The 27,409-nt window shown below is 41.6% G+C and overlaps 1 protein-coding gene across 1 annotated transcript; it reads right to left on the bottom strand.

Moving 5' to 3' along the window:
• On the bottom strand, positions 1–24,379 carry SELP (selectin P; the record flags this gene model as incomplete). Its single annotated transcript, NM_214078.1, is given in 13 exon segments — positions 1–690; positions 1,282–1,337; positions 2,777–2,807; positions 5,221–5,340; positions 6,179–6,364; positions 7,355–7,564; positions 10,994–11,185; positions 13,892–14,077; positions 16,917–17,102; positions 17,955–18,140; positions 18,620–18,727; positions 21,955–22,341; positions 24,288–24,379. Coding segments are annotated over 12 exon segments (1,939 nt in total), but the record flags the coding sequence as incomplete, so codon positions are not given.
• Positions 24,380–27,409: the final 3,030 nt, after the last annotated feature.

The raw sequence follows: 27,409 nt of genomic DNA, 5'->3' as shown, positions 1-27,409 counted from the left end.
TGGCATTTGGGGAAATCCTTTTAATTAAACATTCACATATTGGTCTTTGGGTCTTTGGGTCTTTTGGCGGGGAGAGTGACAGTAGAGGGAAAGTCTACAGTGACATGTACCTTCCGGTCCTAATTCTCAGTCTTCTGCGGCCTCTGGTGCCATCCAGAGGCTTCTCTGCAACCTCTCAGCAGAGGTCTAAAAGGCTTCATAAAAGGCAAGCACTGAAGATCCCAGGAGGTCCTACAGAAGTTCCCTCTCATCAGAGATGCTGCCTGCTTTCCAAAAAAGTAGAGGATGACTTCCTCCAATCCAAAAATAAAGAGACCTTTTTATTTTTCCACAGTCTGGCCTTCTGGTGAGTCAGATGCTCCAGGCTGTAGCTAATTAGTATCTCAAGTGACAGCTGGGGCAAAGCCCACAGACCACTTCAGAAACATGCAGTCCCAGTTCCTGAGGCTTGGGTTGGAGGAAGAGGAAATGGTGCAGGAAGGGGCAGTGGGTAGAGTTGGGGCTTGTGGTACAATTCTTCTGCTCTGGTCTAGAGCTTATCTAAAGGAAATTCCATGTCCTTTATTCACAAGTATTTACAGAAAACTGCAGTAGATATGCTACAGTTATGGTCAAGTCTATCGGGGGGGCTGATGTTCAAAAATAGGATCCTGTCGATGTTGAGTGAGGGGACCAAGAGAAGGACATTTTCTGAAAATGAGACAAAAAAATTAAAATAATTATATTTTCCTTAACAAATAAAAGAAATAAAGAAAGCTCTAATCCTATGTCTCCCATGAGGCTCAGAATAAGCTTTTTCTCGATTCCAGATATTCTGCCATCTTGGCTACTTTTGTTAGGAAACTCAGCTACTTGCTGAGCTTTTTGGGGGAGAAAGAAGGTAGCAGGTTATTTTTGTTTTCCCAGCAGGTCACACAGGAAAATGGTTCCATAAAGTCTGTAAAATTTTCCCAGCCATCATGACTTCTGGTTATCAGGCAAGACCACAGTGTCAGTACCATCTAGCAGCCAGTAATGGGAATGTCATATATCCCGAAATAAGTTTTGTCTAATTAGAACATTTCTATCCCAGAGGAAATGGAAATCCTCCTGTGAATGTACTATTATCACTCTACTGCCATGCCTGTTCCCTACTGCCAAAACAATTTCCTGCACAGCTTAAGAATGTAACGCATGCTTAAAGTGTAACTCATGACTATATAAAGAAAAGTCAAGCTTTATATTCTTCCTCTTTCCCCTACTATTCTATTTCCTTCAAAAATACCTTCATAGGTTACTTACCTTAAGGATTCGGATCAAAGGCAGCATTTGTAAAAACTCCATATGTTCCTAGGTGGCTAAAGAACAGAAACACAAAGATGACCTGCCATGTAGTGCTTTGTCCTTGACCCCAGTCCTGCACATGGTTCTTTCAGAGGCCATGGATTACCACCCCACCCCTGGAATTCTCTGCTTTTAGAGGGAAAGAAGAATAAAAGCCAAAGAGATTTCCAAGATCCCACTTAACAGCTCTGGATTAATGCATTGTGTTTTGTACCCATGTTAAGTTGTTATTTATTTTTCTTTTGGTTTGGAAGTATATTTATTAAACTCTAAATAATGGCCATTCCTATCAAGTATATTTCTATATACTTGTCTTATTTTTATTTATTTTTATTTTTTATTGATGCTTTAGTACTATGCACCCCCTGCTGTATCTTCTTCTTGGTGAGAGAAAATCCTTATAAAATTCCAGCCTTTATCCTTGACCATATGGCAATAGTTTTCAAAGCATGGTAGTATTGTTCCCTATGGGAATATTTTGACTTTCATAATGACCAAGCCTTATTGTTGGCATTTAGGGCTGGTGCCAGGGGCACTGGATGTCCTAATATACATGGGGTACCAAAGAATTATCTTACGCACTCCATATAGCTTTAGAATATCTACTCAACATTTATGGAAGTGAAAAATCTCTGAGCTTGGAAATTAACTGCTTTTACATGCAAATATTAAGTTTTTTTGTGCGTCTTTTAAAATGTAATTGCCATGTGAATTGAGGGAAGATAATAACAGGTTATCCAGCTCTTTACCAGACTTGTTCATCATTTAAAAAAAATCAGGTTGGTGTTGGCAATGCTTCTCATACTGTTTGAGTCACTAATAGACTATTCCTGTCAGTTGGCCTTTATGGCTGTTCCCTTCACTGTGATTCTACTTGAACAAAGATACAAGCCTCTAATGACCGCATAGCATCTGCTCGTGTGGTGCCCAAGCTCTAGTGTTATATTTCTTTTTCTTTTCTTTTTAGGGCCCCACCTGTGACATATGGAAGTTCCTGGGCTAGGGGTCCAAATCAGAGCTGCAGCTGCAGGCCTACGCCACAGCCACAGCCACAGCCACACCAGATCCCAGGAACATCTGCAACCTATGCTGCAGCTTGTCTTGCCAGACCCTTAACCTGCTGAGTGAGGCTAGGGATCAAACCTGCATCCTCATGGACACTGCATTGGATTCTTAACTCACTGAGCCACAACTGGAACTCCTCTAGCATTTTATTTCTAGGTCATTTTCCCTTGTACGTCTCCTTTATATTTTGATTAGGGCACTTATTGATTTTTAAAAACATTACATATTGTTAGGATGTATTATCTGTGTGTTTTACTTCTGAACTATAAAGGGCACATTGACAAAGATTTGTTCCAAAAAGGGGGCATCTGCATAATCATTCTGACATACTACAGTGAATTAAAAAGTCAAACTAGGAAAACTTAATCATAAAGCATTTTCACATTACCTTTGAGGGCTCAAGGGGCTTTTCCCATCATCTGAAATAAGCAAAATGACACAAAAGATTGGTTTAAGAGAAAAAAATGAGATAAAGGAGAAAGGTCATCAGTAATGAGAATTACTGGGGATAATCAGCAGACTGATTCCAGATGGACTCACTCTAAGGGATGTGTTGGGACCAATCAATCCCTGAGGGTAGGTCCTGTTTTAGGCTAAAGTAAACATTTGAAAATATGTAACTCTCCAGTTCACTCATCCTTCTCCTCTTTCCTTTCAGCAACAACCTCTCCTTCTACCTCTGCTCTCTGCCTTCAGCCTCTTGGCTACTTTTGGTTGTTGTTGTGAGAACACTGGTTTTTAAAACTCATGTCTTTGACTCTTGAGACCCTCTCTCTTTGCATCCTGTGACACACTTCCTCAACCATTAGTTGGGAAAACTAATTTTATAAACAAATTCACACCAACATAACAGCAGATGGTTTCCTTCCTGGGTCACATATGTCATTGCGGGGCCTCCTGTATTAATCCAAACTGTGGACTGTGATAGTGGAAACTTCCAACATGGCAGCAGGTCTGTCAACTATCTCATGAGCGCATAAAAAGGGGAAAACATCTCATGGCTAAATAAATTTAGTAAATATTAGGTACAATGAAGATGAACAAGTATATTTGTTATGGGGCATGACTGAGACTTCAGTGTGATAATGAATGTGCATTTTGAATCTGTAGAAGAGGGACAGAATATGCCACAGAGTATCTGCCCATGGAATCCTATAAATTTAAAATCAAATTGGGACAGATCAAGAGAAAACTCCCTATCCCCACGAATGGATTTATTTCTTGTTGAGATATTGGAAGATGGGTGGCTGCTGGTCCCACTCCATGGTTCAGAGGGATCCCTGGATATGTCTCAGAACTAAGAAAGAACTTGGGGAAAATGCAGGAATAATGCGATTCCTACATGGCAGTGGAGATTAAGATGCAGGTCTTAGGAGCTCTTGACTCTGCCTTCTAGATTTGGTTAAGCAAGCACAGATGCTGCACAGAGGGATTAGCTGTAGCTTTTTGGTCTTTAAGCAAATGTGTTACTTTTGTCTTTTGTCCTATTCACTAATCACAGGAGAGTATTTGAGGGAACTTTAGAAAACCATTGCAACTAATGCAATGAAGACTTTCTTTGTGAATGAAGAGAGCATGTGAGTAGGGAACAAGAGGTCTCTCTCCTGAGCAGTTAAAAATAGGTGTTGAAATCTCAATTCCATGACAATGCTGTCAGGTAGTTTTTTTGTTTTGTTTTGTTTTTTGCTTTTTAGGGCTGCACCCATGGCATATGGAGGTTCCCAGGCTAGGGGTCAAATTGGAGCTACAGCTATAGCTGCCGGCCAAGGCCACAGCCAACGCCAGATCCCAGCTACATCTGTGACCTACACCACAGCTCACGGCAACGCCAGATCCTTAACCCACTGAGTGAGGCCAGGGATCGAACCCGCAACCTCATGGTTCCTAGTCGGATTCATTTCCATTGTGCCACGATGGGAACTCCTGTCAGGCACTTTTAACGTTGGCACTTTCAGTCCCTGGATTTGATCTCCTGACCCCGTCCGATACCCCCAGTTGCTTTCCATGAGGAATAATGAAGAGCCCCTTTAGCTTATTAAAAGTGGTTTCTCAGCTTATGGGCAGGCTGAACTTCTGGGACAGACAGTGAAAAGATCTTTTAACTCCTAAGGCTCTCTCTCTTTTTTAAATCCCTAGGCCAGAGCTATTTTTTGATGAACAGTCTGATAAACATAATTTTCCTTATAGACAGTCTTCCTCCATTTTGGTTGCTTTCTTGCTTCAATCCTGAAGTAGCTCCACAAGTTTTCAGGAGCAAGAACACATCTCTTAGCTTGTTATACGAGCCATTTATTAAGCAGCAGCTCTTTATACCTCTAGCTTCATTTTTCACTTCCTCCACCAGTTTTTTCTGATTCGGATGCTTAACATTTTCTGATAAACAACTGAGCATAACACTTTTCCAGCTATTTCATCCTTTTAGGGCTTTTCACAAGATATTATCTCTGCTATAACTCGATTTCATTTTTTTTTTTTCTTTTTAGGCCCCACCCGAAGCATATGGAGGTTCCCAGGCTAGGGGTCAAATCAGAGCTGTCACTGCCGGCCTACACCACAGCCACAGCAATGTGGGATCTGAGCCATGTCTGTGACCTACACCACAGCTTGTAGCAATACCGGATCCTTAACCCACTGAGCAAGGTCAGGGGTCACACCCACCTCCTCATGGATAATATATTGGATTCTTAACTCGCTAAGCCACACTGGGAACTCCAGCCTTGTTTTCTTTTAATGCAAATATTTTCAGACATGTATTACTGAAGTTGTGGTTTTACTGCCCCATCCCAAACCACATGAAAGAAGAAAATAAGGAGGGTATTCTTTCCTCTTTACCTTTTTGTCTGCGGCGCTTCCTTAACAGAGCCAGGAGTGTCCCACCCATCACTAAACCTGTTGTAGAAGCCACTGCTCCACCAAAATAAGTCAGGGCTTCCTGGATAGTCAATGGCCCTGCTGCAAAAGAAATACACCCATGTGTGAGACATAAGACATGAACTGGACAGAAGACCATCATTCCCCCAGAAGGCCCCCAGAACCCTAAGATGTGCAACCAAGTAGGTCATCAGAGGTCCTTGCAGTGCTAACGACCCAGCACAAGAATATCTGCAAGTTATAAACCACTGCAACAGGATGCGAGACAAGGCCTGGCTTTCTTCCTGATGCTTAGATATCAAACATAATTTCCAAAAGAGTCAGGGTAAGGACTCAATAAAAGGAATTAAATGATTAAATGGTAGATACAATAAATAGAAGTTTACATAAATAAGTTGTGGGTAGTTTAAGGGAGGATAATCAAAGATTCAGTTATTTAGCAAAAAGTTGTTATAACCAGTTGCTAGAGAAAAAAGTGGGAAAAAGAAGGGGTGGGAATGAAATAAACCTTAAAAACAGATGGACCTTAATTAAGGAAGATCTACATACTTTGGGAGGTATACAGTGAATAAAGATCTTCTGAGATAATAAATTAGAATTCTGCATTAAATAAGCTCGAATTTAAAACATTTTGAAACTTCAAGACGTACTGCATAGAGCTTTTAAGAAATGGAAGAATTCATTGCACACATTGGAGCTCTGAAAAAAGAGCAGTGATTATCTACATGAAGTCACTGAGTTTGATTCCCACTGCTCTGCATAAGGCAAGGAAATTCTGATTCATTGTGAAACAATTATTAAACGCAGGGGAATCCCAGTGATGGAAAGTGAGACTACTGTCATAAATACACAGAGGAGAAATACTAATTTTGTTGTTTTCTGTATCAAAGTGACTTCCTAATCTGTATGGGAAACATACCTAGGCAGGTTGGCATCGTAGTTGACCACTCTCCATTCTCTTTGCACACTGTTAACTCTGAGCCATTAAGTAATTGACCCTCTGGACAGTGGAAGCTGCAGGTTGATCCATAGCTGAAACTTCCCCAAGGGTTGGAGCAGTTCATCACTATTGGCCCAATAATGTGTAGCTCATAGCATTTGACAGCTACAGAAAAAAAGAACACAGGAAAAACAAACATAGAGAATGAAGGTAAAAGAGATTATGGTTTCATTTGAAACCTGGCTAGCATTGCCAGTAGATAGGGTAGAATACAAAAGATCAGAAAGGAGATGAGCCACTTTTGACATTCACACCAGCTCTTCCAACATCACATGGACTCAGAGAATGATTGCCAAAGAGCTAGAGGGGGCACATAGTAGAATTCAATAAATACCTGTCAAAAATTTTGTATTTCCTACAAAAATACTATCTATGAATTTTTTCTTCTCAAAAATACTATTGTTCTGAGTGTTATTATCACTACTGCTGGTGATTAGCTAGCATGTCAGCATGTATTTCTGAAAATAATTTTTCAGCATTGCTGGCCCCTGAAAGTATGAAAGAAGTAGAAACTGCCACCTTCTTTAAACTATTTTTCATGAAATTTCAGGCTATTCTCCCAATTTTGTGGATAGGGAACTAAATTGAACTCAAATTTAACTCAACTCAGGAAATTAAATTTAACTCAGATAAATGTTATTGAATAATAGCGACATTTGCAAAGCACTCTCCTGTGCTTCCTGGGAATCATTGATGAAAGGGACACAGTACTTCCTGCATAGGGAAATAGGTCTTCAAGGAGTATCATACATGTTTTATCTTTTTGTTTCGGTTCCAATTATGAAAATATGGAATGTTTATACTGTAACATCGTAATATAATTGCAACTTGCATTTCAAAATTCATACAGCTGGTTTCATGTTCAGCATGCATATTATTCTAATGCATTTTGGACATTTACGAATGTTTTCTCCTTTAGGTCTTTGAGTACCCAGGGCACAAGGAAGGGGAAAAGTGATATGCCTGTTGCATATTACTTCTAACTGGGACTGGTGTGGATTGCATGGAGGAGCTAACACTCATTGTGGTTGGATGGGATTTCAGAGGCATGTATGATGACTAGCTTGCTGGAAGATGGCATCCTTTTCACGTTACCTCTGCATACTGGAGCTACTGCTGTCCATTGTCCAGAAGGTCTGCATCTCAAAGCATTGTTTCCCATGATTGTGAATCCAGTTTTGCATCTGAAGTAGCAAGTCGTATTCAAGCCGAAGGTTCCCAGATGATGTTGACAGTGCATTGTTCCCTGCTCTGGAGTGATGAGGGCTGGGCACCGCACCTCTGGAGGAGGAGCTGATACTATGCCTGTTGTGAGAAAATGTTTTCAAGTTAGAGAGCTCCTAATTAAAAGGAGTATAACAGAGTTAAGAATGACATAGAATAACTGCCTTCCATTCCTTTCATAATCAGGGAGGTTTTCGTTCCTTAAGGAAGTTAAGGAAAACTATCAATCTCAGATATGAAAGCCAGCTGAGAAAAATGACTTAAAATTATCCTTGGAGAGAGGTTGGATTCAGGTCTTTGTTCCATTCTGAGGGTTTCGCAGAGGTGTGCAGGTAATGGCTACCAAGGGTGTGGCAGAGGAGGAGAGAGAGAGAGAGGAGACTGTTTTAGAACACAGCAACTGAAATCAGTGTGTGTGTGTGTGTCCCTAACACACCAGGGCAGCACTGGGTTAGAAATGATCATTTGAGTTCCTGGTGCTTTGTCACCAGGACAGATGAAAGAGCAGCAGCTGACAGGAGATTGGTTTCCTGAAACGCTCACACACAAGGGGCTTTAGAGGTGATTTCAAAGGGAGCTGGTGATTTGTTGGGAGAGATAGTGATCATTTGCCGCTGGACAAGAGAGGGAGTCTGTTTCCTTGACATCATCTTCAGAGACAGAGCCAAAGACCTTGCCAGCAATGACAAGTGATTAGAAATAGGGAAAGGGAGTCATAAAATACTTCCCCCTGACAAAAACTCCTTCCTCCAAACAGCTGGTGGAAAGAATTGGGTCCAAATCCTGCCACTGTTACTTACTAGCAATGTATCTAATAGACAATAAGCTTTCTGAACCTCAGTTGCTTCATCTATGGTATGGGGAAAATAATAACCCTTGCCTTGCAGGAATCTCTAGTTACATAAAATAGCAAGTTAGCTAAACTGGAGGTAAAAATTAGAAGTATTTTAAAAATCATGGACACAAGGGAGACACACAATGTAATTGGCCACCTGCAAATGCTCTTCCCACCAGTCTCAGCTTACAGTGACCAGCCCCAAATGAGTCTACTTATTCACTTATAAAAAAGGATAAATGAGATCCCATGGTTCTTTGCTGCAGTTTATACATGCAGAGTTTGATGTGCTAGAGGATTTGATTTGGTTGGGGATCATGGTCTGTGACTTTTGGCAAATCACTTAACCTCTCTGAATCTCAGTATCGTGACTTCTAAAATTTGGAGAATAGCATGATGTTACATAGCTCTCAGGATTTTTACAAGGCTCAAAAGTGAAAGCACTCTGTATGCAAATGTTAATGGCTAACAAAATGTCCTTCTGGCAATTGATGAAATAACACTCAGATCAAACATATTGGCATTAAAAAATGAAGACTAAGAGAATACATGGTTTAGGGTGTTTCTTCTTCACTGTTTGGCCTGATTGAGTGATGTAAGGCTTTAAACCAAAGATGGAGGTAGTATGCATGAACCTAGGGTTGTTTTTTTTAGCCACGGATTTGAACTGCTTGAGGTTTCTAGAGCATTTTCTATACCTTTCTCTTCCTTTCTACCTTTCTTCTCTCCAGCTACATTCTTCCCAATCTCATCCATTTGTCCAGAGACCTAGTTACTCTCAGCCACTTGAACAGTTTTTCTGTATTCAGTGGGGGTGGGTTGGTAGGGGGGAAGAGGAGAAAAGTCAAGAAGCCTAAAACCAAAAGGACAAATCACAGGGTGCTGGTGCCATGAATCCATTTGCAGTTCCTTTGTGGCCTTGCCTTCTGATAGCTGGGGTGGAGAGACAGGGGCAAGGGGAGGAGGCTTTGGAAAGGGAAATTGTCTAATAACACTCTCTTAGGAGTATTATAGCAACTAGTAGATTGCAAGCCTCGTGGTACTTTCCTGCCCAGACCACATTTGGGTATTTCACTTGATGCTCACCCAGCAGCAAGAGGAGAAAGTTCAGTCAGAGTAAACAAAGAACTAAAAGCGGAAGGGAAATGGCAGGTCACAGGAAGTGGTGGTGAGTGTCAGTCTCCTCCCTGTGAAACGCCCACAGGCAGGACAGTGTGGAGCAACAAACTATAATCTGTGCCCCATACAACTCAGGGTTTCCCGGAAGGGTGCTGATCACTGTGACACCCTTCTCAAGTTCTTCCCCAAAGGTGTGTAGACTTTGCAGCATATCTAGGCTTCAGTGTAGCCAGGGTGAGAACTGAGGAGCCAAGGTCTCAAGCCTCACCCTCATCTCTGCAGCTCTGAAGGTGTGCCCAGCCCTTGCCCCAGTGGCTTGCCATGCTCTCTGGTGCCTGGTGATAAAGGACATGCAAATCTGCTGAGTTTGTCAGCCCGTTCATTCATTCATTCATTCATTCATTCACTCGCTGTTGACCTAACTTAACAGTGGTGTGTGTATGTGTGCATGTGTGTGCTTGTGTATGATCTGAATAGTTTCCTTTTTATTAAAAACATGTGTCTGCCTGCTTTCACTCAGATGTTGGAAGTTTTTACAAAGTAAAAAACAAAGGCAAGCAGTGCAGAATTGCCTAGTATTTTACCTATTTAATTATTAAAATTATATATATATATGCATCATAAAAATACTAATTGTGTGGAGGAAAAGGTGGATAGGGAAAATCTTGGAAGATTGGAAAAACATAACCAGTGTCTGTTTTAGGGTGGGGTATTTTAGGGGGATATTTAAGAAGATTTTTTTGTTTTTATGCAGCTGTTATAAATAAAAATCTTTTTAAAAGCAGTATTTGTGATAAATATAAGTAAATAATTGGATACATTGAGTAGAAAAAGGAATGGGGAATATTAAAAAAATACATGTATTTTTCAATTCCCAAACACAGATGATTAGAATGAGGTCTATTTCATATGAGAACTGGCTTTATTTTATATCAAGTATAGTGCTTATATATATATATATATATATATATGCATACTTTTTTCCTGAGAATCCTGTGACTTTGCATTTTTAAGTTAGTTTCTTCCTCTTTTCATCAGTCTTCACTTTATCCTAAGTGTATGTTTCCCATCTTACACAACTCTTGAAGGATATTTGCAGCCAGGTACCTGTAAATTCTACCCTCCCATTCCACTACTATACACATGAGTTATCCCCAGTCCACCATTATACTCTATGGTTCCTAGGAGTAAATTGCCAGGTTACCCTTGGGACAAACATCCTGAGGCAATTTTTTCCCTCTGGCCTTCTTTCCAGATACTATCTTTAGCCAAGTGAGAACAGTTCACCTGGTTCATGAGAGGAGCCTGCAGGTCCTGGTAAAGGCCCTAGTACAGAGTCAGCTGGGGGCCATTCCCATGCCCTATTGCCAAGCATCCTCTCACTTGTGGTACTGTCTAGCCCCTGAAGACATCTGCATTTGGGATCCCTGGGTTATGTAATTACCGTGTTAATTTTCCATTCCATTTCAAGCTTCTGTCCCCCAGATAATCACCACTTCTAAAAATACAGCTTTTGAAAATAAGCCTACAGTTTCCAAGATGCTAGAAAGAGTTCATCTTACCTTGGCATTCTGGAGCAGGAGCACTCCAGTTCCCCGTCTCCAAGCATTGCAGCACACTTGCTCCCACCAGGGACGAGCCTTCATCACAGGTGAAGCTGCAGGTTGACTGGTACCTAAAGGCACCAAAGGGATGGGAGCAGTTCACCTGGGCCTTTTCTGGGGCTGGGAGATCCTGGCACTGCAATGCTAAGGAGTGAGGAAGAAAGAAAGGGAATGAGGAACAGTAATGTACAAGTACTCATTGATTTCAACCCCTTAATCCTTTCTAGTGCCAAGAGGAGGGGTTTTGGAATGGATCGTGTTTAACCTGGAGGATGACAAAAATATCCTTTAATCACAATGCCAAATGGAGGACTCTATAAGGAAAATGTTGAGCCATTGTTAAGCATTTTGGCAACATGTATCCATAATTTTAAAAAAAATCATACTTTTGGACCCAAGAATCTACACTATGTAATCGAGATGCAAATCAAAAATCAATTTAGAGAATTTTTACCATGGTATTATTTGTGAGAGAAAAATGTCAAAAATAAATAAATGCAACTAAGTAGAGACTTAAAATTAATTATATTGGCTCCATGAAGGGAATATTAAAGGTTACTTAAAATGATATATTTTACTTTGAAAAGATATGGGAGTTGTCTCACTGATTGAGGATAAGTGAAAAAGAATAAAAATTATATATACCATGATCTCAATCATATAAAATAGATGGCCACAAATGGAGAGAATGCATGTGTTCTATATATGTTAAATCTTTTCTCATTGTTAAAATAGGAGCAATAATTTTAACTACCATATGGAGTTAGACTAAAATGCTCCATAAATATTATCTGCTATTATTATTAACAGTAGCAGTAGCAGTCATAGTGTTAAAATCATTATAGTAGCAGTAGCAGTCATAGTGTTAAAATCATTATAGCTATGCATCAGATGCAGACCTTGACCATCAGAGTGGAAAACACTAGGAAAGCCTATCAAGAGAATTATGGAAAACCCGTATCTGGATGCTTAAGAGAATAGCAAGTTCTCTCTTCTAAATGACTGGGTATTAGCTACCTAGAGATAAAAATGCTTCCAGTGACTCTTAAGATCGCTCCCTTTTGAGTGTGTCAGTCTCTCCAAGAATATATCCCCAACACAGCCCATTACCCTCACTAAGCCTCACCATCATAGTGCATAGTGAGCTGTTCCTCTACTGCCTCATTTTTTTAATCGTAGTAAAATACACATAGCATAAAATTTATCTTTTACCACTTAGCCACTTTTTTTTTTTTTTGGCTGCACCTGTGGCACACAGAAGTTCCCAGGCCAGGGACTAAACCCGAGCCTCAGCAATTACAATGCCGGATCCTTAGCCACTAGGCCACCAGGGAACTCCCCACTTAGCTCTTTTGAAGCATACGGCTCAGTGATATTAAATACATTCATATATAGGGGCAACCATCACCACCATCCATCCCCAGAACATTTTTCATCATCTCAAACTGAAACTCTACATTCATTAAATAGTAACCACCTATTCCCCTCCCCTCAGCCCCCAGCAATCACTGTTCTACTTTGTGTCTCTATGATTCTGACTGCTCTAAGAACCTCATATGTGTGGAACCATTCAGTACTTGTCTTTTCATGACTGGCTCATTACACTCAGTGTAACATCCTGGAGGTTCATCCTTGTTATAGCACAGGTCAGAATTTCCTTCCTTCTTAAGGCCAAACAATATTACATCATCTGTAAAGGAACATCTTTCTTTTCTTTTTTGTGATGGACACTTGGGTTGCTTCCACATTTTAACTATTATTTAGTAATGCTGCTATGAACATGGGTGTATAAATCTCTCTTTGAGATCCTGCTTTCAAGCCACTGCCTCATTTTAAAATCAGGAAGGACCCTGGGGATTCACATAAATTTCTTGAGGATATCACATGAAATGCCAATATTCTTTCTTTCTTTCTTTTTTTTTTTTTGGTCTTTTTGCCTTTTCTAGGGCCACTTTCTGAGGCATATGGAGGTTCCCAGGCTAGGGATCTAATCAGAGCTGTAGCCACCGGCCTATGCCAGAGCCATAGCAATGTGGGATCTGAGCCGCATCTTCGACCTACACCACAGCTCATGTCAACACTGGATCCTTAACCCACTGAGCAAGGCCAGGGATCAAACCCGCAACCTCATGGTTCCTAGTCAGATTAGTTAACCAATGAGCCACGACAGGAACTCCGAAATGCCAATATCCTAATGCTGGGACAGGAATTCTGTGTAGGGTATTCCTTGTTTAAAAAAAAAAAATGATCCTAGTGATTTCCTTATAAATTGATTCTCTCATAAGAGCAAGTTAGAGATGATTTTGTAAAATCAGATCACAGACATATGATTTACAAGGTAATGTCATTATTATTATTTATTATTATTATTATTATTGTAAAGCTCATAGCAGTTTTACGCTTGCATCTACATGCATTAACCCACAACAACTAGTGAGAAGGGTAGATAAGACAGATAATAGTACTCTTATTTTGCAGATGACACTGAGTTTCAGAGAGACCAAAAGCTTGTTGCTAGGAAATGACGGAACTGGACTAAATGTCTTGTCATTACTCTTCCACTGATCCATGCTGTTCCTCATGCATCATTCTTTCCTCCCAACCTTCCCTCTTTCACACCAATCTGTGTCAATCAGTGTAGCCCTCGTCTTGCATTTCAGGATGCTGCATGGACACGTGCCTAGGACTGCCTCCACTCACCACTTCATCCCCAGTGCCAGCACAAGGGCCTGGCACATAACAGATTCTTAGTAAATGCTTGAGTAATAAATGAGTGACAGAGCTAAGTGCAGATGCTGATGTCTTCAACAAGCTGAGAGGACACGGAGAGAATGTTATGTGTCACAGTACCTTGACAGACTGGAGCTGGTGCTGTCCACTGTCCCAAGTTAGAACATCGAACTGTGTCAGCTCCTCTCAGCGTGAAACCCTTAGCACAGCGAAAGCTACAGCTCGTGTTGTACTGAAATGCTCTCGAAGACGGGAAGCAATCCATGCTTCCCCGGACAGGACTCTCCAGAGGCTCACAGGTAATGGCTAAATGGAAAAAGGTGTCATTTGAAATCTGATAATGGAAGGTCTCAGTTCCTTTTCAGAAGAGCCCCTGGAGAGATGCTACATCTTTCTGACCCATGTTACCAATATATTCAGAACCCTACGTCCTCCCTTTTCCAAAAGGGGACCCTGCCCGGAACCACTTGCCATGCTCCTATTTGCCTGAACCACACTCACCTGCTCTTAAGGTCTCAACTTAGACTTCACTTTCCTTAAGAAGCCTTCCCTGCCCACCCAAGACTGGGGGAGGAGCTCTTCCTGTATGCTCCCACAGCCCCTGTTCTTGAGCTGCTCATGTACTACTGTCATTCTGCCCCTTAGACAGTAGTGTCCTTGAGGCTGATATTAATCATCCGCAGTTGTATTGCAGAGCCTGGCAGTGTTTGGGACATAGAAGTTGCTCTTTATTTATGTATTCATTTTGGCCGTGCCTACAGCATGCAGAAGTTCCTAGCGCAGGGATCAAACCTGAGTCACAGCAATGACAACACTGAATCCTTAACTGCTAGGCCACTAGGGAATTCCATCAAAGCTGTCCTTTAAATATTCATTGGCAGTATTTGTGAAATTGGATCTGGAAGGGGCAGATATAGAGCAGACTGGACTTTTAAGGAAAAAGCTGGAACAACATAGCTTCTTGTTGACACTCTATTTACGCAGCCCTACAAAACCATCCTGAATGAGCCCTGGTATTTTAAGTGACATCCCTGAGGTCTCATATCTAGAATACAGGATGTCATCTTAATCAGACTTCAGTTGCCTAGAGAGTACAGCCCAAGGTCAGTTCCTGAGCACAATTAAACGCTGGGTAACCTCAATTCTGATAAAGACTGGTTTCCTCATGCTCTTCCTTGATAAAGCATTTCATCTTCAGGATATTCTTGGGATTTTTCAGAGTGTAGAGACTATCATTACACTGTGACCCTAAACCTCTGCTTTTTAAGACTCAATGGTCCGCTAGTGTTTCTGTCTTACTTTGCAGATGAGGAAAGTAAGGTTCAGATATTTTAAGTGACATCCCCGAGGTCTCATATCTACACAGCAGCAGAGCTAGGTTTATAATCCAGGTCTCCTAGAATTCACTAATCCTATCCCCCTTACTGCTCTATAGGAAGAAGTTGTGAAGCAATTTCACAGAATTCAGTTTTGTGGTATTATGCAATTGCCTAGGATTGTCTCATAACCTCCTTTTCTTTCTTCCTTTTTTTTTTTTTTTTTTTGGCCACACCTGAGGCATGTGGAAGTTCCTGGGGCCAGGGATCAAATCTACGCCACGGCAAGCAACCTGAGCCACTGCAGTGACAATGCTGGATCCTTAACCTGCTGAGCCTCAAGATAACTCTCATAACTTCCTTTTTCAAATGCAGTGTCCCTTCGATGCTTTGCCAAAGGCTACCACCAAGGGCTGTGATAAGCAATTTCTCTGTCCCAGTAGCCACTGTTCTGACTCCATCTGATTTATAGGAAGGGCATTGTCCCACAGTGTCTATATGCCAGTGAGCCAGGGAGGGAACAAAAGGGAGAAGCAAAGGCTATCTGCTAGGTACTTTATACATCCTATTTAATTGTATACTTTTTATATACTTCTTCCTCATAAAAGCTCCTTGCAACTCATAGCTCCTTTCAAGGAGGTGAAAACCATACTTCCCAGACACTGAACAACCTGTTTCAGTGTCAGAGCCTGGAGTAGATCATTCTGATGTTAAGAGCCCTGATCTTTCCACTGTGCCATGACTCCTTCCCAGGTGAACCGGAGGCTGCTAATGGAAAAATCCTACCCTCACAGGTTGGCAAGGGTGCAGTCCCTTGGCCAGTGCCAACACAGCAGAGTGTGCCCCAGCCCCTCACATGATGGCCAGGTTTGCCTTCAGATTTGCAGCTGAGCCATATGCAAAGGCAATGAGGGGATGGACACACCCTAGGGTTCCTTTGCTAGGGGCTTCAAGGAGCTAACACTGCATAGCTGGAGAGAACAATCATGGCGAGGGGAAAGGCATGGAGGAAGGAGAAAGACCATGGCCACAGCTGGAGAGCAACAATGAAACAACCTCTGAAAATCCAGGTGGAGCTAGGAAGTTGTAAGGGTCAGGAGCCCCTAGTGATGTTTGTCCAAATGTGGAGTATCAGTCCTCAGTGTTACCCTAATCTCTTTATTAGAAAAAAGTCTTTTTTTTTTTTTTTTGTCTTTCTAGGGCTGCACCCATGGCATATGGAGGTTCCCAGGCTAGGGGTCTATTCGGAGCTGTAGCCACCAGCCTACACCAGAGCCGTAGCAACTTGGGATCTGAGCCACATCTTCAACCTACACCACAGCTCACGGCAATGCTGGATCCTTAACCCACTGAGCGAGGCCAGGGATCAAACCCGCAACCTCATGGTTTCTAGTTGGATTCCTTAACCACTGAGCCACGATGGGAACTCCAGAAAAAATTCCTTTAAGCTTTTTCTAATATCCTCTCTTCCCTTTATCTCTATAACTGTCCTGGTGGGTCTTCTAGTGTCTACTTACAGATGTAGATGCCACCCTAGGCCTCTTAGGTGAAATTTACAAATGAGGTCATTCTGAAACTGCTTGAAGTCAGAGAGTTTGGGCCAAAGGAGGAGTTTTAAATCTTTAAAATCAGCTGTAAAATCAGCCTCTTGTTTTTCTAGAGTCCACATTCTTTTCCTAGCCCAGATATACCTGATCTGAGTAGTAGGTAAAAGGGGAGTCAAGTTTTTGTGATTCAGGCCAGTTTTTCTACAAGCTCAGTTTCATCTGTGCTCCCAGCAAGAACCAGGTACAGTGGACAATGTACATCCCCAACTGCCTGAAACTCACCTTTACACACTGGAACTGGGGCCGTCCACATCCCCGAGGCTGTGCACTGCACCACCTCTGGCCCAACTAATGCATATCCCTCTTCACAACTGAAGTTGCAGCTGGACTGGTACTGGAATGCTTTTTCAGAGTGGAGACAGGCCATGTTCCCTTTCTCAGGAGACTTCAGGGCTGGGCACTGAACAGCTAACAACAACCACAGAACAATGACATGAGACCTTGGGTTAGGCCCAGCACCTTGGAAGCCTCAGGATGCTGCAAACAGCAATTCACACCTTCCTAAAGTGTCAGGCAAGGTGGTGAACTTGGTTGGTTAAGTGGTACTTTCAGTACCTATTTGGAAGATCTGAACATATGTTTTTACTTGCTTTTTAAAGAAGCAAGGTAAAGTTATCATATTAATAATACCCAACCCCTAAATCATCATTGTACTCAGTTCACTTTGCCATTCCCAAAGGGAGAGGGACCTTTTTTAATGCTTTTGCCTGAGGATCAAGAATTAAACTGATTTTCTCACTCTACAGATACAGAATACCATGAAAATAAAATTATTATTACTCTGGTTGGTGGGCAAAAGTAATAACCAGAATTTCTTATCTGATGTAGATGTTCATTGTTTTTTTCTTTTTTTGCTTTTTAGGGCTGCACCCATGGCATATGGAGGTTCCCAGGCTAGGGGTCGAATCAGAACCGCAGCTGCCAGCCCACACTGCAGCCACAGCCACATGGGATCCAAGCCGTGCCTGCAACCTACACCACAGCTCATAGTAACACAAGATCCTTAACTTACTGAGCGAGGCCAGGGATCGAACCTGCATCCTCATGGATCCTAGTCAGGTTTGTTAACCACTGAGACAAGAAGGGAACTCCATTAAAAAAAAATTTATAATGATTTTTATTTCTTCCATTATAGCTGGTTTAGTGTTCTGTCAATTTTCTACTGTACAGCAAAGGTTACCTTCAATGGTTTTTAAATGGAGGAACTCCCCTCTGAAATTCTAGCTGTCAGGAAGAATGGAAAGAATTGGGTCTACATACCTACACACTGCGGGGGCGGATGAGTCCAATTTCCAGAAGCCAAACATTCCAGCTCACTGGGTCCATTTAGTGTGTACCCTTCAGCACAGTGGAAGCTGCACTGAGAGTTGAAGGAGAAATTTCCCAGAGGGTGACTGCAGTTTGTGAGCACATATCGAGGGAGTTTAAATTCTCCACACTCTTTGACTGTGGAGACAAAATATTGATATTTTTCTTTGCAGGTTGAAAGACAATGTCAGGCTTGCTAAAACCTAGAACTGTTTATATACCCCTCCTAAACCCATCTCCTTGGGCTTCTAGCCCAACCTGTTCATCTTTACCTGGTTCCTTTGCATTGGTTGCATCTTGGGAAATAATCATTCTTTCACTGGTTTTTATTTCAAGCAAGCAAAGTTAGCCTGAGAGGATTCTCTTTGTTATAATGCCTTTATGGTTCCCTTTTACCTTTTGAGGTTTTTTTATTGAGGAAATGTTCTAAGAATAAAGTGTGTTAACACAGAGTGTCTGTCTTGGACAATTTGAGTGGTGCAGACTGACAGATGGTATAGAGAGGGGCCAGGACTAATCTTAGCTCACTGGGAAGTCTCCAATATGATTTATTTCCTGGCATCACTTCTAGAAAAAGACCAATGACCACAATAATATCAATAAAAAAGTGGCCTCACCATATTCACATCTTGGTCCATAGAATCCAGAGTAGCAGGAGCAGGTATAGTTCCCGATGGTCTCAGTGCACTCTCCCTGCTTGCTGCAGGATGTGCTCTGGCAAGAGGCTGAATGGAAACAGAACAGTCAGAAAGAATCATGGGCATTCCCAGGAGGTGTGGAAAAAAGCTGGATTCTTGTTCCATGTCACAGACTTAGCCCAGCTTGGGTAAGTTTGAGCTAGCCAGACAACAGAAAACCACAGCATCCTCTGGAGAGCCAGTCTGTTCCCTGTGAAGGGCATAGGAGGAGGCTGCAGGAACATTGCATGGTTTCCATTCAGGCTACATTTACTGTTTCCAGAGGAAGAGTTGCCATGTGTGGATGCAGAGGGATGGATGGAGCTCCCAATAATAGATATTCAGACAGGAACAGGTTGTGGCTTTTTAACCAAGAGCATTTATAGAGTTGTATTATTACAGAAGCTCATATGACAGATATTACAACCTAGAGATTAGGAACGAAGATGTGGGGAGGGGTCTTGTATATGATCAGAATCCATACTCTGCTCCCTACTATTATGTACCCTCAGGCAAGTTACTTCTTTGAACCCAACCTACCCAATGTTAGGGTCTAAGCCCTTCTACCTTTTGTTTGTCTTAAGTTGATGCACAGCACCATATGGTGGAGGAGCAGAGGAGCTGAAGGAGATCTTCAAGACCTACTCATGATCAACGACAAATAACCTTATGGGGAGCTGTGTCACATGTCTAACTATGCCAGGTTTACATGGTGCTGAGCGTGACTGCCCTGACAGGCTTTCCTCACTAAGGCTGTGCCACTTGGGTAACATAACAGAGAAGATCCAGGTTGCTTTCCTGCAAGAGACTCTTGGCGGGTGTAGGCATTATGGTAATGATGCTGCATTATTAGAATTGTTACAATGAAAGCACTGAGCGTTTTTTTCTTGATGGTTTTATCAATGAGGTCATGGCTGGGGTAAGATAAGTAGCTAGGTTGTTTCCTGGTGGTGTTTCCTGAGCCCGTCTGCATTGGTCCACATTGGGGTTTTTCACAAGAGGAAATCCATGTCATGTAGAGGGTAGTGCTAGATAATCTCTATGTTTGCTGTCCACTCTGAGATCCTATAGTTCTCCAAGCCATGCAAGTTTCTACCACAGGACATTCCCAGGGCAGCCAGTGAGTTTAGTGAAGCTGCACTAGGTCACTGGGAAGGGTTCCAAGTAAAGAGAAGATAAAGAAAGCAACAGTAGCCCCTAGAGATTTTGCCCACAGCTTTCATCCTATTCACCCTGACCCACCAATTGCCTTACAGTAGCAATACCTGCCTGCCCTGTGCTCACGGAACATTCAAACTTTGTTCTGACCATAGCTTCCTCAGCGTCTCAGAACTCTATGAATGAAAAAACAGCCAACGTTCTGCATTCCATTCCATTCCAGGGTTTCCAGGCAGGTTAGTAACTTATCTATTCCTTTGGGTCTCCAGGAAAGAATGTAATGATGATTCAATGAATATATCTTTTTTTTTTTTTCTGGTTTTGCTCTTTTAATACCCTGCTTTGCAGTCTAGCAGATCCTGGCATTTTAGGGAATTATTCCAACTTGATTTCTTGTTGCAGTGTACATATCTATTTCTCATATTTCCCATGGAGAATTAATGGTTCCCTACATCTTTTACATCGTAGATAACAAAATGCCAATCAATGATAGTGGCTGCCTAGAGTATTGTGCTAATGGAGATGGGAGCCAACTGTGTTCAGGTGTAATTGTTAATTAGAGATGTCTTCCATTGTTGCAGTTTAGAGCAGTGGCATTGTTCATGCCAGTAATATTCAATCTATTTTCTTCCCTGAAATTGTTTGCAAGCTTCGTTGAGAAAAACTATCCTGCTGATATGGATGTTGAAGGTAGGGCGTGGGGTTGAGGGGGAGCAGTAGCATGTTGGAACATCTAGTGGCAGCTAAGATCATCAGTTTCAGGGAGGCATAGCCCTGGGAGGGTAGGGAGCTGACTAGGAGGGCAGAAGAACAAGCTAATATTCTGGTACCATCCATCCCGGCCTATGAAGAACAGGTCATTATTTTATCTATTAATTTAATAATAAGTAAGTTATTTATAAAATGAGATCTGACCCATGACAACACATGTATGGCTATGGATATGTTTCCTCTCAGCCAGGAGGCTGTGTGAGGAGAGGGAGAAAGGATAGACACTACACTGGGTATTCTGTCCCATTATTGTTGAGGGCTTCTGAGGGGAGGTGTTTATAATCTAAAGGATTTAGAACATGCATAGCAGAGTGTGACATCTATAAGATGACTTCTTAAAGATGCTTCAGAGTGGTTGGGACTGTATCCCCGGGCAGTCAATACTTTCCCTCTCTGCAGTGTCCTTGTGCTACCCAGGGCAGGAGGGGGTCCTCTGGATGGGAAGCCTATCAGAAAGACAGGAGCAGTTCTGGCATGAGGTGCATGACTACAGGAAGAACAGGCTTACATGAGTGTCTGTGTACTCTCCAACCTGGAGAGTGAAGAATCAAATATATACCCCGGATCTTGCTTTCCTTCCCTCTTCCCTTTCCTCACCAACCCTCCCTGCCCCAGCCCCTACCAAAGTCCAAAAGACCTGGAGATATATTGTGAAGGGGCTCTGCAAAGCATCTGTCTTCCTTGGTCATGTTCTCAAATTGTCTCCTGAGAATATTGAGCCAAGAGTGTGGTCACATATGGAGCTAAAAAAACACCACCTTTGGAGCCAGCATGAGTTTAAAACCGGCTGTATCATCAAGCAGCTTAGAAATTGGGTAGATTCCAGAATAGCTCTGAGCCTTTTCCTCATCAGCAAAATGAGAGGAATAGAAGGGGTTAATTGATTAGGTTCTCATGAGAACTAAGTACAACTAATCCTAAATAGACTAATGACACCTGAACCAATAACAGTGCCTGAAACATCCTGATGTTCTGTAGGTATTAGTTACAGCTGCATCTCTTAGAGGCAGAGTCAAGTTACCTTTCAACTTTATACTGTCTCTTATACTATGGTATAGTGGTGCAAAAAAGGTTCTTGACATAAATTTTAGGAGACTAAACCTTTCTGAGCATCTGTTTCATCAATTATAAATTATAAGGATGGACCAGATGATATCAAAATTTCCTTCTGGTTTCAAAAGGCCAGTTTTCTCTAATCCTGATCTTAAATTCTTCAAGGTGCTCATAACACTTTGTTTTCATGTACCTGACATAATGACTCAATGTTATTGACTCTGGGGCTATATTAATGACCTGGAGAAGGCATTTTTTTTAAGAGGCAGATTTTGGAATAGAGAAGTCCCTACCTGTATAGCACAGAGCCCGCTTTCTTTTCACACAAGGCTCATCATTCCACTTGCCAGGAGCTAATGGACTCTTGATGTACATCTCCACACAGTCCTGGTTGTTGCTCTCGTTATTGGGCTCATTCTTAGCCCAGTTCTCAGCCTCCTGGGTTAGGGTCTTTTTGGTTCCCACCCAGGTCCACTTATTGTTGATCTTTCGCATCCCAATCCAGTAATAAGAGCTGTAGTAAGGTATGACGTCATTGAGGTAGGCAATCTCCTTTTTATTCTGGATGGCCACTAAGTCTGTGAAGTACCTCTGGCAGAATACTCGCGAAGTATTCCATGAGTAAGCGGAGGTGCTATAATTATAAGTCCATGCTGCCACTCCCTTCTGGTTCATTAGATCTAGGTAAAGGAGAGTGAGGGCCACGTTAGCATTCCAAACGAGAAGGAGGCTGTGAACATAAGCATGCTTTTTTGATGAGTTTGACCAGAAGACAAATCCTAACATAGGACTTTTTATGTCTAATCTAGTTGTCTTAAGGAAAAAGAGTGTTTTCTATCATTGATGTATCATGAAGTCAGAGTTCCTGTTGAGGCTCAGCAGATTAAGAACCCAAGTAGTATCTGTGAGGACTCAGGTTCAATCCCTGGTCTCACTCAGGGGGTTAAGGAACTGGCCATTGCCGTGAGCTGTGGTTTAGGTCCCAGACGAGGCTCATATCTGGCATTGTTGTGGCTATGGTGTGGGCCTGCAGCTGCAGCTCCAACTCAACCCCTAGCCTGGCAATTTCCATATGCCATGGGCACAGCCCTAATAAAGAAAAAAATATATATACCTGAAGTCAGAATAGGAAAATGTTCTCTTCTAAGGATCTTTGCTATTAAAGATTTGAAATCATAAGATGCCAGAGTTAGATGTCAGAGATCATCTAATCTTCTTTTGTAAATGGAGGAAACATATTAAATACTTTGCCCAAGCCCACATAAAATGTCTTGAGGGCTGCTTCATATCTACAAGTACTACCTCTTCACATGGAAAAAAGATGCTTTATGATCTGGAGCCTACCTGCTGGCCCAGCCTCATTACCTACCATGTTATGTTTACATTTATTTATTTGAGCAAAACAGAACTCCCAAGCCTTTGCACATGCTCTTCCTGTGATTCTGCCTGCCCTTTCCACTTAGCCCTGGTAAACTTTTCCTCCCCTACTTTCCATGACTTTCCCAGGTAGGCTTTGTGTTCTTTCCCAGGTAGGCTTTGTGTTCCTTCCCTGAGCCCCATCTCTGCCTCCACCTTCATTGCTGTCAGGTACTGCAACATCTGTGCTGATAACATGGGCCACATCTGCTAGATTCTGAATCCTGATGGTAGCCTTTTTTACCTCTGGATTCTGAACACCAACCCTAGAGCTGGGCATTTCACAGACATTTGCTAAATACCTGTTGAGTGAAACAACAGTTTTGTGACAGAGGCTCATCAGATCTCCTGTTTTGCAGTCTCACATGCCACTGTTCTTGGCTGTTTTTCTTTGATAAATTATTCCACTTCCTCCGTCTCTGCTTACTCACTTGTTAAAATAAACCAAGCCTTGCAAAAAAAAAAAAATGTTTGTGAAATCAAATGAAATTAAAGGATGTGCCCTTCAAAGGTATAAAGGGCACCACAAGGTATTGTTTTTGTAGCCAGTGGGAGCTCACCTCAGCCAGAAGAGGCCAGTTCCCATGTAAAGAGGTGTACAATGTAAGCAATCAGGCCTGGAAATGGCTCTTTCCTGTTTATGAAGTCTCGCTCCTATTCAGCCCTCACCTCTGTTGCCCACAGAAGGGTTGGTTGTGTTTGTCCCTCCCTCCCAGCCACCTCCATGGAATTGTTTTAACAGAAGCCTCTTTTCTGATATCACCAGGGCTACATTTTGGCTTGCATGGACTCTAGACAGTTTTACCTTCAGAATCCTCTTCCTCCCTAAGAAACTATTAAAAACCTTATTTTACAACAGCATTGGTAGAAAGATGAATATATTAGTATTATATAAGAAAACAGCTTCTATGGCCTAGAAAAAAATGATTTTTACAGAAATTAAAACATTTTTGTGGGTCCCTGGAAGAAACATGGGCCTGTGACTCTTGAGTCTAATGGCTAAGTTGGTCCTGGATATGTCTGTTGACATTCTTCCTGAAAGCTTTCCTACCAATATGATGGTGTTGGGTGCATTTTTCCTTCAGGAATGTGGGTGGGGACAGTTTTCCCCTGCCTCACAACAACTGGCTACCATCCTTAACGAACGTCTTCCACCTGGAGAGGTTACCCCTATTCCCTCAGGGCTAGGTGAAAGGTTAGCATGGTTTACCAGAGATCAGGGCATTGAAGAAGAGCAGTTGGACAGTTCTGAAGCTCACTCTCTGAAATCTCCAGTTGCAGATGGCTTTTAGGCAGCTGGCCTGGAATAAGAAAAGAAGACTTGCTTTTAGTATCCATGTGCAATTAGTGTGGCCAAAAAAATTGTGGTTAATAATCATTCTATTGAGTAATAATACTGCTCGTTTCCATTAAGTGTGGCTCAAGCCCTCTGCTCTCTTTTTGCCTCTAGCTTCTCTGTTCTTTTTGCCTCTCGCTGCTCTGTTCAAGTCCTACCTACCCTACTTGGATATTGCACCATGGCTCAGGACAGAATTCATGTCTTCATTCATTCAAAAAATATTTATTGAGTAACTGCTTTGTGCTACTAGTATTTTTAATGACATATTTTGTAATGTGCATGTAAAAAAACCACTACCATTATTGTTATGCAATAATCTCCCTTTAAGAACTGGTATACCATACCCAAGAATAATAGGAAGTCACATGAAAACTCCCTGATTTACACGGTTGTCTGACCTATACCTTGATGTACAGAACATCAACCAGTTGTTCTGTGCTATGCCATTTTTTCTATATTATCGATCTATATTTTCTTTTCTTCCTTAACTCATTCAGCATATGTCTATAATACTATTCAATGTTAATATATGTGTGTATACATACATATTTAATTTTTATTAGTATATGTATAATAAACCTATTCTCCTTGGGCCTATAACAAGTATGATTTCTCATGAGCTCCCTTCTGTTGGGAATTCATCAGATCTATTAACATTTTAAAGGTTTTTTTTTTTTTTTTGATAAACAGTTTCTGGAAATGCTCATCTCCCTCATGTTACATATGGAAACCTAAAAGTTGGAGAGTCTAAAATAGCATATTCGATGGAGTTCCCATCATGGCACAGTGGTTAATGAATCCGACCAGGAACCATGAGGCTGTGGGTTCAATCCCTGGCCTTGCTCAGTGGGTTAAGGGTCCGGCGTTGATGTGAGCTGTGGTGTAGGTTGCAGATGCGGCTCGGATCCCGCGTTGCTCTGGCTCTGGTGTAGGCCAGTGTCTACAGCTCAATTCAACTCCTAGCCTGGGAATTTCCATATGCTGTGGGAGCGGCCTTAGAAAAGACAAAAAAATAAAAATAAAATAAAATAAAATAAAAACATATTCGAAATGACAGAAGCAGAGCCTGACTCTGAAACAAGAGCTTTTCCCACATTACTTTCTTACCTTTATAAACCCCTAGGCTTCCAAATCCATGCTGTATTGTTTTTGTGGATGACAGAATGTATGACATGTCCAAGCCTAGCTGCCACAACTATACCCATCCAGAGTCACCCCAATGTCACCACCAACATAAAAATAGTGCATTTGCTTTGAAACTGAAACTTTATTGTTCTTCCAGCAGATTACTACCTCAAGATCCTCCTGTATAGAAATTCTCAATTGCCAGAGACTGGCTTCCAAGATGGATGATATAGGGTGTATGGGGTGGTGTGGAGGAGAGGGGTGGTGGTGGTAGTGGTGGTGTGTGTGTGCAATGCATATGCACTGTTGACTGCAGCTGGACCAGATAGTAAAAGTGGACATAACTTAAAGCAGGGCAAATCCCCCAGATAGTGGGGTTATCTTTGTACAAGAAGCTTGGCAGTTTTCCATCTAGGAGTTTCCAAATATTGACTTTGGTAAGTAGGCATATTATGTGCTCTTATGAACTAGGACACTAATCAACTGGCCTCTGTAAGACCGATGGTCAAACATTGAGTATCATAATGCTATGACTTATGGTCCTGTTTATTTGCACAGGAAGTAAGGTGATAATCCTTAGTGGGAACATAACCCCTCAGCGTCCTCTGTGGATTGTATTATATCACCAGCTATTGTTAGCACCACATTTCTATTCAATACCTGGAGAATACCACGCCAGGAGCTATGGCAGAAATCTTTAAACTAGGATGAGCCTGGTTTCACAAAGGGGTACACAGCAAGGAAAATTTAAGTAAGTCTGTGCTCAGATTCTCAGCTCCAACATGTACACTTTCCTAAAACCGATTTGCCTACAAATGTATCCTTCTCCCATTTTACAAAAGAAATCACACCTTTTACTAACTTCTTATTTATTATGGGGTCTTGCCTCTGTATGTGAAAAGAATAGGTGTGAAAAGCATAGGTGTGCCAGGCAGAGACCATCCCAAATATTGGTTTAGACCTTGAGAACTTGAATGCTTCAAATCATAGGGAGTGTGGCAAATCTTTTTAAAGTCCAATAGTTTCCATTTTTCTATTTTAATCTGCTTTGATGGAGACCAAATTAAGTGGACAGATGCTAAACTGTTGACTAAATATTGATACTAAATCACTCTGTAATTTGGGGCATGTGACTTGAAAGGAGTTCAAAGAATTGAGAGACATTGCTATGATAAGCTTTCATTTACTGATTCATGTGAATAAATTTCGTCAGTGTTAAGATCCTTAAGAATTAAGTATAAGAACGGAATTGATGGTGAATTTATTTGATTGTATGAATAAATAATAGTCCTACAAAGATACATGAAAAGAGGAAAAGGCCCACTTCTTATGTAGAGATGCATTGTTAATAGCATTTTAGATAGGAAAGTTTAAGTTAGTTATCAAAATCTAGAGTATGTTTATGCCATTTTACTGTGTACTAAAACTAATTGTCATGCTAACTCGATCAAAAAGGAAAACATTTTACCACATAGAAATTTATGGTTTTAAAATTGATCTTTTACATTTCAACTTATGTTTTTATTTTGTAAAGAATACGATATAGGGAATTCCCATTGTGGTGCAACAGAAACGAATCTGACTAGTATCCATGAGGACACAGGTTTGACCCCTGGCCTTTCTCAGTGGGTTAAGGATCCAGCATTGCTGTGAGCTGTGGTGTAGGTTGCAGACATGGCTCCGATCTGGAGCGGCTGCAGCTATGGCTGTGGTGGCTGATTTTGACACCTAGCCTGGGAACCTCCATATGCCACTAGTGCGGCCCTAAAAAGGCAAGGAAAAAAAAAAAAAAACAAGAAGAATATGATATAGTGATCAAGAAAATACTTTAAGCTTAAAAATATATTATCCTAGGTTAAAATTCTGTA

Source organism: Sus scrofa, chromosome 4 (genome assembly GCF_054392235.1).
Source record: "Sus scrofa isolate SSC_HxYL_T2T_F1_AM1 chromosome 4, Sscrofa_HxYL_maternal_Yorkshire_Landrace_v2.0, whole genome shotgun sequence".
Taxonomy (NCBI): domain Eukaryota; kingdom Metazoa; phylum Chordata; class Mammalia; order Artiodactyla; family Suidae; genus Sus; species Sus scrofa.
This window is presented reverse-complemented; position numbering and strand designations above follow the sequence as displayed.